Consider the following 14,200-nt stretch of genomic DNA (forward strand, 5'->3'; position numbering starts at 1 on the left):
ACACACACACACACACACACATATATATAAATATATACAGTATATATATACACACATATATATACACACACAGTGTCTGTGTGTGTGTGTGTGTGTGTGTGTGTGTGTGTGTGTATATATATAAAATCTTAAAAGCATTTCAGTGTTTAAGAGAGTAAGCTTCAACAATCCTGTGTGGGATAACCGCTTGGTGGATCTGAGGCAAAGCGGGGCGTAGAATAAACACTGGGAAAACTAAGGACCCAAGAAGATATTGCATCAGCATAAGAATATACACGTTGGGTATTTTTGCAACTAAAAGCACCTTTCACTTATGTTATCTTATTGGTCTTCACTGTGAAACAGGCAGACCAAAACATTATTCTAATAATTATTATTTTATGGATAGGAAAATTGAGACTCAGGAGTTTTCAATGGCATGTTGCTATCACGCAGCTCTAGGTGCAGAGATAGGGAATGAGCATCGGATTTCTGCCTCCACACATAGTTGTCCTTTCCCCGACCATGAGCCTTCTTTGGAGTGGGCCTTCAGAGACAAGAGGCACATTTTTTTTTATTCTCTGTAGAAGGTGAACAGGTTCTTTGAGACTCCAGGATCTTCTGTCAACCAGGTTTCCTCATGTGACACCCCACTAATCATGGTGGGATTAACCTGTCTATTCTCAGCACCAAAGATTTTGTGTGTGCTTACATTTGAGTGTTCATGTACCATACAGGAAAAGCACAATACTCAACAGGAAATCACTCAACAGGGTCAAACTTCACTTTGAATTTCAGCTTGATGTTTTAGATTAAGAACTCTGCAAGTATAGCATTCATTTATTTATCTCTGGAACACAGGATCTGTTGGATGAATAAATGATTCTTTATGATGGGCTGGGCATTCCCAAAGGAAGTTAACTAACATGGGTCATGTTGGTGAAAAATTAGATTTTAAAGTAAATAAATGTGAAGCCAAATAAGCAGTAGCCTGATTCTACATTACCTTTAGTTTGAGGGCACAGAATCTTGGCTTCTGTCTTCTCAGATCCCGAACCCCAAAGCTCATGACTATCCTTTTGACCTAAAGCAAAAGAAACTGGGGCTTCTTCTGTTGTAATTTCCCATCAGTTCTTATCTGAGACACTAGGCTCCAGCAGGGTACTTATAATCCCTGAAGTATTGAAAGAGGCCCAGGATGTGCTACAGTCTGTATATGAGGGGTATGTACACATAGAATCTGATGCTTATCCATGGACTGGCTAAAATCTCAGCATTTTGAAAGAAAAGGTTTGCAGGGAGTAACAGAAACAGCAGCAATTGCAGCTGATGGTTCCATTAAGTCAATCCTCTCCAAGGCTCTGAGGAACAGGTAATTACAAGCAAGCTGGTTGCTCTCCTGGATAGACTAGCAGGCAGTTTGCTGTTAGAAACCTCAAAATACCTTCTTCTGAGGTCTCTGTGACCCAGTAATCAGCAGAGGAAAGTAGAGCTATTCATGCCTTTGAAGGATGGCTTACCACTGCTGAACACCAGAGCGAGGGGCTGCCTGATTGTGGAGGCCTCCCTGCTGCTGGATTCTGTACTCACTGGGCATTACCAATCAAAAGTAGATGTCACAGTCAAATGGTGACTGTTCCTCAACTGAAAGGGCTTCCATTTTGGAAATCCTGTCCTATTGTTAAGAACTTCCTTAAGGCCTGCTTATTACTCATCAGAGACAAAACCCAAAATTAGGAATAGCTTCCTTAATCATGGTTGTCCAGGTAACATGGAGTGCCCAGTGAAGGTCCCTGCAAGCACACTTCCCAGAGTAGTGCCTCAGCATTTTGAAAGGCATCCAATGGCAGATGATATCATTTCTAGTTAAGAGTTCAAACTTATCATCCTGGCTCCAAAAGCTTTCTTCCCAGCCAAGTGCTCATGAGATGTGCCTGGGGCTCTTGCCACAACTCAGTGGGATTGGCCTAATTATATTAGAATCCCCTCTCCAAAAGTCACCGTTCCTGGAGGAAAAGAGGGTAAAAAAACATGCAAACTGACTTTGAGTGCTTTTAAAATGAAAGATCCTTGGCAGACCCCAAATGTACTTAAATACTTACAGGATGAGACCTAGGGGTCTGCATTTTAACAAAGAAAATATAACTCTCAGGCACACTGAAATTTGATTTGATTTGCACTAGGTTAAGGATTATGAGACCTTCCAACCCCCTTTCCAGCCTCAGGGACATTTGCACTGAATGCAGTTGCACAGGACACCAGTGAGTCCTTTGTTATCCTCTTTCCTCAAGGATCATGCTTGCCCCTGTGTAAGAGCATTAGTCCATGGACCAGGTCTGAGATAGGGGCAGTGATAAAAACAGTCAAGCTGCAAGAGATGACATCCCTCTTTTCTCTCACAAAGGCAACAATGCTTCTAAGGTTAGCCAAGGCCTCAGATGAAGATATCTCACAGCATCCTCAGCTTAGAGCAAACCCCAACTCGATGAATGAAAATTAGATACTCCAGCTTCAACACTGATAGCAATTTTTCTCCTCCCTTTTATAAATCACTAGAGCAAGGAGCCCTCCGAAAAGGTGAGAAGTCCAGGTCCCTGATGATAGATTTTTAGGAGCTGACCATCCCATTTATTCCAAGATTTTGAATGGTTTTAACTTTGTCTTTTTGCCTTCCTCAAATACCCATGTTCATGATAGATAAGATGGGTTCCTGGAGCACAATGAGCCTTACATTTACAGATATAAATAGAAGCCCTATGGACAAGGCTGGTGGGCTTCACCACGGGCTGCTGGCATGTGAAACTGGCTGCAACATTGAGGCAGAAGCCTCACTTGGTGGAGGCTTCCTCAGCTCTACCTGTAGCTTGTGTAAGTACAAGAATGAAGGATAAAAACGAGTGTGTGCAAGTGGTCTGACGAGAGGAAAGAAGGGACTCATGTCTCTATCCTTCTTATCTGCTGATCCTTTCACTTCACAGGCTGCACAGGGTAAGGGGTGGAGTGCAGGCAGACAAAGAGCAATAAAAGGTAGAGAAAAAGGGAGATAAGAGGCAAAGAAAAGGGTGAAGGAGAAAATGATGAGGAAAGAAGTGAAAGTCAAAAAGAGAGATAAGAAAGAAAGAAGAAAGGAGAAATAAAAGACCTGGGGAAAGGAGAGAACAAAAGAGCTTTGAGAAGCAGAGAGACTGGAAAAAGAGTGGGAAAACAAAGAGACAGACAAATGGAGAAACAAATGAGAAACAGATATAAGAAAGAGACAAGAAAGATGAGCGACAGAGAGGTCAGAGAGAAAGGAAGAAACAGTGGGAGATGAGGGCCATGAAACACAGAGATGAGAAACAGAAGTGAGCAGAAAAATGACAGAGACAGACATAAAAAAGAGAGACAGAATATGAGAGGCAGACAGAAATAGAGGGGGACCAAGAGATCTGTGCGACTGAAGGGGGCAGATGTCAGCCCCTTTGTTTCTGAACTGGCTTCCTTTGCACCCCCCATCCCATACCCTTTCCATGTTCTCAACAGTGGTGAGGAGCTCCTTGTTCCCTCACTGAGCTCTCACATGAGAATGTGATGCACTTCTATTCTTCAGATAAACAGCTAAAGGATAAGGACAAATTATCTCCATCATTCATTTAAATTCAGTTGTCCCTAGAGCGTCTCCTTCTACTATGCATGCCCTGCTGGAGCTTTCATCAGATCGAGCCCATCCCCAGGCTGGCCTCTGCTCATGTGTTTCTGTGTAAAATTTTTCTCTGCTTTGGTACAGAGACTTTCAAGAGTTCACTTACATCTCCCAAGGACAGATTTGCCATCAGATGGACACTAGATAGATTGGCTTCCATTTATATCTGGGCTCTGGGTATGCTGGCTGTTTCCTGGTTTGTCATTCCCTGAAAAATCTGTAACCTCTTCTAATAAAATGAATAATGGAAACATGATTTTAAATGGTTTGTAGTTTGCTATCAGAGGACTATCATACATATGAAACACCCAGAGCCTTAATGTGCTTAACATCTTTTCCAGCTTTTTGAACAAATTGGGCTACTTTATCCCCAGGTATAAATCAATTAGCAGAGACATAACCAAGGAGACATTCAAAACCAAGTTAACTGAGTCTACAGTTAAGATCTCTGAGTGGATGACAGATGTTACACTGAAAGTCAGTGACCAGCATGTCTAATGCTACAGTTGTGCCTTTTATAAAACCTGCCTAAATCCCTCTATGTTGCTAGGAGAGGGGGAGAAATTACATACATGCAAGGAAGAAAAGAGGTCAGATGGAATTAATAGGTACAAATCAACATAAGACTTGGATGTGTGTAACTTACTAAGAGGCATACATTAAGGCTTAGTGTGCAAGTACTTACGTCAGTACCCAGTTTCATCAACATGTGGAGAAAGAAAGCATCAAGTTCCTTCTCTTCTATGTAACCTTTTTCTAAATGCAAGAAAATAAACATAAATAATAGTAACATATAAAATAACACATGACAGTGTTTATCTAAATATGTTTTTACTCTCACAATTTATAAAGCTTCCATCAACACTATTTTTGTTATTCCAATAACAAAGTGCCAGCACCTACCTCTAGAAGATATGGGTTTGAACAGTAAACACCGTTCCAGAATAAGTGCTTTATGCTAGGGTTTATATTAGTGTTTGGGGAAAAAAGGCTATTAAGTCCATGGATTTTAATCAACGAATAAACGTGAACTTAACAATAAAATTTAACCCAGAAATTTCTGAAGCCTGGAGAAACTTAACAGGTGTAAGTATTGAATCCCAGTTTGCAGAGTTAAAACACACCTTTTAGATATTTTGTTTCTTTATTGATAAAAACAAATATTAAGTAGTTTCATTTTATTTTCAAGTAGTTTTTTGGTGGAGGAGTCGTTTTTTTTGGCGGAGGAGTCGTTTTGAAAGTTGATAAAATTTATCCTCATTTTGAGAGAGTGAAGGGTGTACAACAAAGTCACTGAGTGAAAGTGAGCCCATTTAGGGAAGGATGACTTCAAATAGCTGAGTCCCACAAGCCTTGAATGTATACAATGATATTAGTCATGATATAAACAATATATATGTATGTCTACCATATATATGGCGCGCGCACACACAAAGAGAGATTGGAAAGGGGAAAGTGGAAATTCTACCACTTAGAATTTTAACAAGGTATATAGATGTGTATCACCAGTATGCCAAACGTCTGTTAATGATACTGTATTAGGTACAATGCATTAACAACCCAGGTCGATAACTTTCCCTACAGTAAAGGGGAAACTCTAGGTCCTTTCAGTGGGCTGAGCTTAGAGCCACGTCTACACCTGAGTGTGCAAGTAGCTTGTTCTACTCACCATCCGCATCAAAGCGCTGCCAGACCTGCCAGAAGCAAGCGGCGTCCAAGCGCCCCGGAGTAGGTTCGCGGGCGCTGTCCATGGTGTTGACGACGAAGACCAGGCACCGGCGCGGAAGGACCTAGACAACTTTGGTAAGGACTCCTTCACGGAATTTCTTGACTCCCTCTCCTGCTTCTTTCGCTATCTGATTAGCTTTGAGTAACTGTTGCTGTGGAGGACGCGAGCGCTGCTGGCCGTGGCGTCGCTGAGCCGTCCCTCAGCCCTCAGCAAAAACCAGCTGCTGGAAGCCCGCCCCGCTCCTGGCGCGCTTGTCCCCGCCCCGCCCTGCGCGCTGTCCTAGCAGATCCTGTCTGTCTCTGCGCGTGGGAGATTCAGGAAGAAAGAAACTGTCTCCAGGTGTCCACGGCTCACTGCTTTTGCTCTTTAACTTGTTTGTCAGACTCAGAGAAGACATCCCTCTTACGTTTGACTCACTTTCCAAACTTGTGTCTCAAGGGGTTTTCTAGGGAGAGCTGCCTCATTTAAAGGGTTGCAGAAAGTGTCAGTGTTAGGGCCCTTTGGGCTTGAGGATTTAGAAATGTAGTGTGTGGGGAGGGTAGGTGAGAAGAGATGGTGATGGTGGTAAGTGGTTCCCTTTAAGCAAGAAGTAAGTCAACAGCAATTATTGAGTCCTGATTGTGTAGGACATACACATTGCTGTACTATAATGCACTATAAGGACTTGTAACTAAATAGGGATACTGCAAGTCACTATGATTTAAAGTAGCATCATTAGGATGCTGAGGAAAAATAAACTAAGCCGTACTCTGCCAGGAAAAGAGAGTCTGGGGGAGATGTGTCTGCCTGCAGGGTACTTAGGTAGAAGGCTTAGATGATTATGTTTGGCTCCTAAGAGCCACATTAAGACCAAAGGATAAAAATCAGTTGGAGGAACACAGAGCTTTCTAACAATCAGGACTGTTCAAAATTGGGCAACGCTTTGTGAAAACGTGTACAAACTACACTGATACCTTTTGACTATATGTTTAGAACCTTTCGTTGGATAATCTATAGAAAATGCTTGGATATTAGATAAGAAAGTTGAACCAGATGTAGATCTTCTTTACGGCACCCTGATTCTGGTTTTAGCATTCAGAATTATTTATAAAAAGCACACATACATAAGTCATCTAAACCAGAGTAGTGAAAAGAACATGACACTCATGGTCAGATTGTCCTGGGTCGGGATCCGAGTTCCATTATTTACCAGCTTTGTAACCTGCACCATTAGTTCTCATCTCCCTAAGCCTCGATTTTCTTATCTGTAAAACGAGGATTAAAACATCTGTTTTGGAAGGTTGCTGTGAGGACCAGAACCATACATAGCAATGTCCAATGAATTATAGATGCTATGGTGTTGTAGTTGATGAGGGATGACTCTATTAGAGAAAACAAGTAAAATCTAAGAGATTGTCATAGCCAAGAGGAACCTAATGGATCATGACAAAGAAATGTAATGTTTTATCCTGGACATGATGCTGGAACAGAAAAAGGCCATTAGGTAACAATTAAGAAAATTTGAATAAATATGGACTTTAGTTAATAATAATGAAAAAAAAAATTGTTCAGAAGAAAATAGTTCTGGGTTCGGGGCCCAGCTTTGCCTCTTACTAGTCGTGTGTGATATTGGGCAAGTTACTCGAAAGAAGCCTCACTTTCTTTGACTGTAAAATGGGAATAATAGTAGTATTTACCCTGTGTTATTATCATTAAGGTCAAATAAAAAATCGCATAAACCTATTGTCACAGTATATACAGTAACATTCAGTGTAAGTTAGCTACTAAAATGATGAATCTTCCATACACACATATTTGGAAGATGATGAAGTAAACTTCAGGATTTTTGAGGAGTGTGGCCTAGCCTAAAGAAGGAAAAGCAGTATCATCACCAATGAAACAAGTGTTGGATACAAAAATTGGAGAAAAGAATATGTAGCATAGGAGGGGTTAAGGGTTCAGTATCCATAATTATCATCTGTGACTTTGGGAAATTATTGGATACAATGTCAAGCACCAGTTACAAAAAGTAATTGGTATGAACTCACCAGGGCTGATCTTGTTTTCTGATAAGTAGTGGAAAAAGATAAAACAAAGCAGATTTCAGAAGTAATAATCAAGATCTAATGTGGAGGGATGGTTAAATAAATGATAGTAAATCTCTATGATGGGCTTTGCTGCATACACAAAAATCTCGATTTTGAAGCTTGATGATCCAGAAAAATTCTCAAAACATAACGTTAAGATTAAAAAGCAAGTTTTAAAAGTGTACATATATGACGACTCAATTCTGTAAAATAAAATCCATGTTTCTACACATAGAAAACATGGAAGATATACACTAATGACATTAATGATATATTTCTGTGGAGTGGTGAAGAGGGAGGCTCACAGATGATTTTAATTTTGATATTTGTAAATCTTTTGTTTTAAAACTTTAGGCAGTAGGCATATAATGCAAGCTATTGTAACTTTTTAAAGTTGTGAAAGTGAAATGTAGGGAAAGAAGAAGAAAAGTACAGCCACAAAGATTATTGTTCTCAGGACTGGAGAACAAACAGATCTTGGAACACTTTCCAGGAGCCTGTCATCTGGAGCTCTCTGGGGAGCTGCAATCTCCACTCGATAATTTATTTCCTGTTTTCTTTGCGTCCAAATATTTATCATGGCACTAGGTAGGTAGATACTGCTTAGGTATCCTGCATTCTCTCATATAAAGGTTTCCCTTTTAGAAAATCATCCAAGCCCTTAACAGAGAAGAGAGCCAGTAGGAAGGTATTTAAGGATCATGTATCAGGAAGGAGACACCTGTAAGACTGTCTCATTGGAGAAGTTTTCCTGCTTAAACTGGAGTGATGGAGATGGGGATGAAGGAACCAGAGGTGGTTTATCAGAGTCCCTTCCTGTCCAAAAGGAGAACTCAGTGCAAAGCAAATATTCAGCAGTTGGAATCAAGTTGAAATACATTATGCATCTTATGGATTAATTAGCACTTTCCACAGAGATTCTGATTTTAATAGTTTGGAGTAAGACCTCTACATTGATTTTTTTTTTTTTTAAGAGTTCCCCTAGGGATTACATTAGAACCTCTGACTAACCTTCTGTCTATAAGTTTCCTGCTGCTCATATTCTGGTCATTTTATTAATTAGGTATTGTGTCTCTGAAGGATAATCAAGAAAAGGAAAAAATTTCAAGAGAATTAACATTACTTTCTTATTAATATACTGTCTCTTCCAAGAAGAGGTTAGAATTTATACTTACATGTCATCCTGGTAAGTTTTGACAATTGATGGCTGAAACTAGCGAGCAAAATCAGTTGTTTTTCTTTTTTCCGTACTGATTTCATTTTCTCCTGCAATCATTTCTTGCTTTTCTCATTAGCATAGCTAATTGATGGTTAGTTGCACAAGAAGCGGCAGTGGTCTATAATCTGAAGCATTGCTAATTAACCCTGATGCATCTATTCAATTCTAAGCTAAAATATCTGCATCTTTTTACAAATTCAGAATGATATTTCTAACTGGAAATATAAACAGTACTCATCTTCCAATGTTGTTGAACATTCAAGCATTGTAGACACCTCACAGACTATACAGTAGACCTTCGAATTCAAAGAGACAGCCTTGGTTTAAGGCCATGTCAATTCCAAAGGGCCATGCAAGCAGAACAAAAGAAATTGGACAGTGGTTTTCATAAGAAAATAAGAAAACACTAGAAATAGAGTTAATGTTTTAAAAATATATACATTTTACTGTTTCCTTTGCAATCACATGAATAGTACAGGTAATTTAAACAATATAGATTAGAAAAACTACAAAACAAGAAAGAAAAGCTTCTTCCATAATTTTGACACTTAGAGATAATCAGCAATAATAACTTATGGGTTTATGTCCTTATAGTAATTTTTTATATGCACAAAAAGTAGATTATACTGTTCTGTAACTTGCTCATTTCACTTAGTATTACGAAGCATGTCATTAGTCTTCTATGATATTATTTTAATGCTGGTATTATCATAATTTGTTTAACTAATATCCTCTTTTTAGACTTTTTAATTGTCCCTAGGTTTTCACAATCATAAACCTCTGCTGTTACAGCTAAATGTTTGCACACTCTAGTAATTATTTCTTCAGGATAAAGTTCTAAACTCACAAGTGCTGGGCTAAACAATGTTTCACATCTTACGTCTTTAGTAACATAAGGTTAAAAGTGGCCTCCAGCTGAATTTACTGATTTATACTGCTCTTAGCAGTGGAAGAGATACCTTTTTACACCATTATTAATAATAAAAATAAAAATCTTTGAATAGTTTAACGTAGTAGTTAATAGTGATTTTATGGGTGGTTGTTTGGGTTAATTTGGGATTTTTGAAGAGGTAGGCTGAGTGTTAAAGTTAAAAGCCTATCATACTTAAGTGGCTCTTCAAAATTTCTTGTCCTCTCTTCCCTTCCTACCCAACAGAACATAGCATCTGGCACAGTGTCTTGCAAACAGTGGCTACTTAGTATTCTATATTACACCAATGATACCACCTTTTCTTAATGAGTTGATACACTAAATTATGAAAGAAGACATTTGTAACTTATACTAAAGCACAAAACCAGTTCTTTAAAAGCTCTACGTCTCTTAAAGTAAGTTGAAACTAAGTATTTTTCCAGCCACTTAGACAGCCATCTTCTTACAAACTTAATAATACAAATGCATAGTATAGCTTTTAAAATTTATTTTCTTCCTATTTTTCCCCTTCTGGGTCTACATTCCTAAATTACATACAGGTTTATCTCAGCACCAAGTCTGATACATAGTACTTACTAAACAAATGGTAGGCATAGCCAAATCTAGGTGTCTACACAGAATAAGGACATTACTATATTTAATTCCCAAATAGTTTGTAAATTTTGTTCATGAAATATTGATACAGTAATAACCATTTCTTTTTTAACTTAAATACATGTTCACTTAACTTGCTAATTTGCAGCTTTTTAAAATACAATCATTTCAAAGCTATAAATTTCCTTCCAAGTAAGACTTAAGACACATCCTATGAGTTTTGTTTAATTATAATTTTCTTCTGATTCCTACTGTGATTTCCCTTGGCCCATGAGTTAAAATGTTCCTAAATTCTAGGCCGGGCAAGGTGGCTCATGCCTGTAATCCCAGCACTTTGGGAGGCTGAGGCGGGCGGATCACAAGGTCAGGAAATCGAGACCACGGTGAAACCCCGTCTCTACTAAAAATACAAAAAATTAGCCGGGCGCAGTGGTGGGCTCCTGTAGTCCCAGCTACTCAGGAGGCTGAGGCAGGAGAATGGCATGAACCCGGGAGGCGGAGCTTGCAGTGAGCCGAGATCGTGCCACTGCACTCCAGCCTGGGAGATAGAGCAAGACTCCATCTCAAAAAAAAAAAAAAAAGTTCCTAAATTCTAAATACACACGGTTTATGTAACTATTTTGTTATTGATTTTTAAATCTAATTGCATTGTAGGTGGAGAACGTGATCTATAGCAGCCATCTTTTGAAATTTGTTGAGGATTGCTTTATGGGCCTTTATAAAGTAAATATTCATAAATTTTTAGTGTGTGCTTGAAAAAAATATGAATTTCTCCATCTGGGGATGTAGTGTCCTATGTATGTTCATCACATCAGGTATGCTAGTTACATTGTTTAAACTTCTATATCCTTACTGATTTTTTGCCTGCTTGATTTAAAGATTATGAAGAGATATGTTTAAGTCTTCTGTTCTGTTGGTGGATCTGTCTGGTTCTTCTTGTCATTATTTGCATTTTTTTGTTTTATGTATTTTGAGACTCTGTGACTGAGTGAATATTGATTAAAAGTTATCTGTTCTTGGTGAACGGATTCCTTTTATTATTGTGTAGTGACCTTTTATCTCTTGTAAACATTTTTGCTCTATTAAAGTTTATTTTACCTAATATTATTATAGGTGCATCCACTTTCTTTTGTAGTATTTGCTTCATCTAGCTATTTTTATCCATTTACATTCATCATCTTGCCTGTTTTAGATTGTATCCATAGAATATGTAGCTATTTTTACTTATCGTAATTACTGATATATTTGGATTTACTTCATGTTATTTTTCCTGCCTTCTGTATGTTTATTTTTCCCTTCTGTCCTCTCTGCTTTTTGCTTGATAAACTTTTTTCTTTCATTTGGTTTTTCTTATTTATTAACTTGGAAATTATACATTCATCTTCTGTTTCAGTTTTTTTAATCCTAGAAGTATCAACATGCATACATGACTTTTAAAGTAAAAATTAATACATTTACAGCCCTTGCACATAACGTTAAAACCTTAAGATATTTCAGAACTGTCCACCCCATTCCAACTTACATACTATTGTTATTATGTATTTTAAGTGTATTTTAAATCCACAAAATATTACCATTATTTTTTCATCTAGTAATATTTGTTTAGATTTTCCCGCATATTTGTCTTTGTTTTTGCTCATCTAATTCTTCTTGCATTTCAGAAATTCCATCTGGGATTACTGTTATTCTTCCAAAAGTGCATCCTTTAAAATCCCCTTTATTCGAGGCCTGTTGGAGGAAAAGTCATCATCTGTCTGAAAATGTCTTTATTTCACCATTGCTCTTGACAAAAAAAAAAAACGTTGTCAGATATTGATTTTTGTGTTGACAGCTACTTTCTCTTAGAACGCTGAGATTATCTTTCCCTCAGGACCTTCTGAATTCCTTTGCTGCTGTTGACAAGTCAGCTGTTTGTCTTTATGTAATTCCCTTATAGGTCTCCGTTGTTTTGCTCTGGTTGCTGTAAGGATTTTTCTCTGTCTTTAGAGTTCTGTGGTTTTAGTACAATATGTCTAGAGATTTTTTTTTATCCTGCTTAAAATTCATGGGGCTACTTGAATCTGTGATTTGATATCTCTCATTAGCTCTAGAAAAGTCTTAGCCATTAACTCTTTAATTTCTCTCTCTCTCCACTCCTTCCCTCCCCCTAACCATCTCTCTCCGCTTTTCTCCTGGGATTCTAATTAGAAATATATAAATCCTTCTCACTCTAAGTCTCCTCCTCTTCATTACTATTCATATTTTCTGCCACTTTGTTTCTTTGTGCTGCATATTGCATAATTTTTTCAGATCCATCTTTTAATTCACTGATGCTCAGTGCAGCTGTATTTAATCAATTGTTAAAGTCATCATTTAAGTTTTTAACATTGTATATTTTGTTCTTTTTTAAATATGTTTGATTATGTCTCGTAGTTTCTTCTTCTCTCATATTTTCCATCTTTTACTGATTTGAACTGATTAAAATTAACTATTGAACCTTCTACTTCTCATTTTTCCCATCTCTGAAGTCTGATTCTACTGTGTGTTATTCCTGCTAGATCTCACTAATAGTGACATATTTTCTTATGTTATTTTTATAATTTTGACTGTATACATTCATAAGTCTTGGAACTATATCTATGGGAATACTTTAAAGCCTAGGCTGAATTTCTCCAGAGAGGATTTGCATTAGCTTATACCAGATGTCTATGGCATTATCTGCCCAAGGCAACTTTAAGCCAAATTCATAGACTGAGGTTTTTTTGTTTTGTTGTGTTTAACACCCAGTTAGAATGAATTCAGGCAGCAAATATGTATGAGGGCCAATTTGTGGTTAGAAATTCTTATGTTAGGTGATTTTTCTCTTCCATCTGCACTGCAGTTTGGAATAGATATTTTTTAATGAAGTCACTTGGGCTTTATTATTTCTAGATTTCACTAACATTGATAGGACTCCTCCTTAGGCTTTGTCTCTTGATGCTGTGAAATTTGAAGGACAAATTCACCTGATTTGCTAAATATTTTCAAAGCAGAAACTAGATCCAGCCTACACTTACCTCTCTGCATTTCTATTTTCACTTAGCTGAGACCCTTAATATCTTTTACCAAATGGTCCGTGCATCAGAGCATTTTTGAGTTTGAAAATAGTCTATCAAACATTTTCAGTGTTTCTTCAGTGACTGGGTGTGATGGTTAATACTGAGTGTCAACTTGATTGGATCGAAGGATGCAAAGTATTGATCCTGGATGTGTCTATGAGGGTATTGCCAGAGGAGATTAACATTTGAGTCAGTGGGCTAGGAAAGGCAGACCCACCATTAATCTGGGTGGGCACCATCTAATCAGCTGCCAGTGCGGCCACAATATAAAAATAGGCAGAAAAATGTGAACAGGCTAGATTGGCTTAGCCTCCCAGTTTACATCTTTCTCCTGTGCTGGAAGGTTCCTGCCCTCAAACATCGGACTCCAAGTTCTTCAGCTTTGGGACTCAGACTGGCTTCCTTGCTCCTCAGCTTGCAGACAATTGTGGGACATGATATTGTGAGTTAATACTACTTAATAAACTCCCCTTTATATATATGTGTGTGTGTGTATATATATGTATACACATATAATACAGTGGGTGAGTCAGCATACTTCATCCACCACATTGTTAGAGGTCACTGAGTTCTTAATGTCAAGACTCCTTGTAAAAATTTCAGTTTTTCTGTGTAGATGCTAAATTAAAAAGTGTGAAACTTTATTTTTTGTAAATCTCAATCATTATAGTGATGAACAGGTTTGGTGTGGCTTCTTTCCTTCTCTCTCTCTTTCTTTCTTTCTTTCTTTTCTTTGTCTTTTCTTTCTTTTTCTTTCTTTCTCTCTTTCTTTCATCCTTCTTTTTTTGTCTTTCTGTCCTTTCCTTTCTTTTTTCAACTCTGTCAAGTTCTTCTATCCGTGGTATTCTTTTTGAGAATAGAGTAGATGCCTGAGGCTAAAGACACGACAAAGGAGAAGAAAGTGATTTATAAAATTTTGCTTG

The 14,200-nt window shown here is 37.9% G+C and overlaps 1 protein-coding gene across 1 annotated transcript in view; it reads right to left on the reverse strand.

The window, feature by feature from the left end:
- Positions 1-5,803, reverse strand: part of SCGN (secretagogin, EF-hand calcium binding protein) — a 49,832-nt gene extending 44,029 nt beyond the window's left edge. Inside the window, exons 1-2 of the mRNA XM_011966485.1 lie at positions 5,331-5,803; positions 4,347-4,417 (exon numbers count right to left, since the gene is read on the reverse strand). Of these exons, the coding sequence (XP_011821875.1) occupies positions 4,347-4,417; positions 5,331-5,412 (153 nt within the window). The 5' untranslated portion in view covers positions 5,413-5,803. The remainder of the gene's footprint in view (positions 1-4,346; positions 4,418-5,330) is intronic.
- Positions 5,804-14,200: the final 8,397 nt, after the last annotated feature.

This window comes from Mandrillus leucophaeus, unplaced genomic scaffold, assembly GCF_000951045.1.
Source record: "Mandrillus leucophaeus isolate KB7577 unplaced genomic scaffold, Mleu.le_1.0 Scaffold760, whole genome shotgun sequence".
NCBI lineage: Eukaryota > Metazoa > Chordata > Mammalia > Primates > Cercopithecidae > Mandrillus > Mandrillus leucophaeus.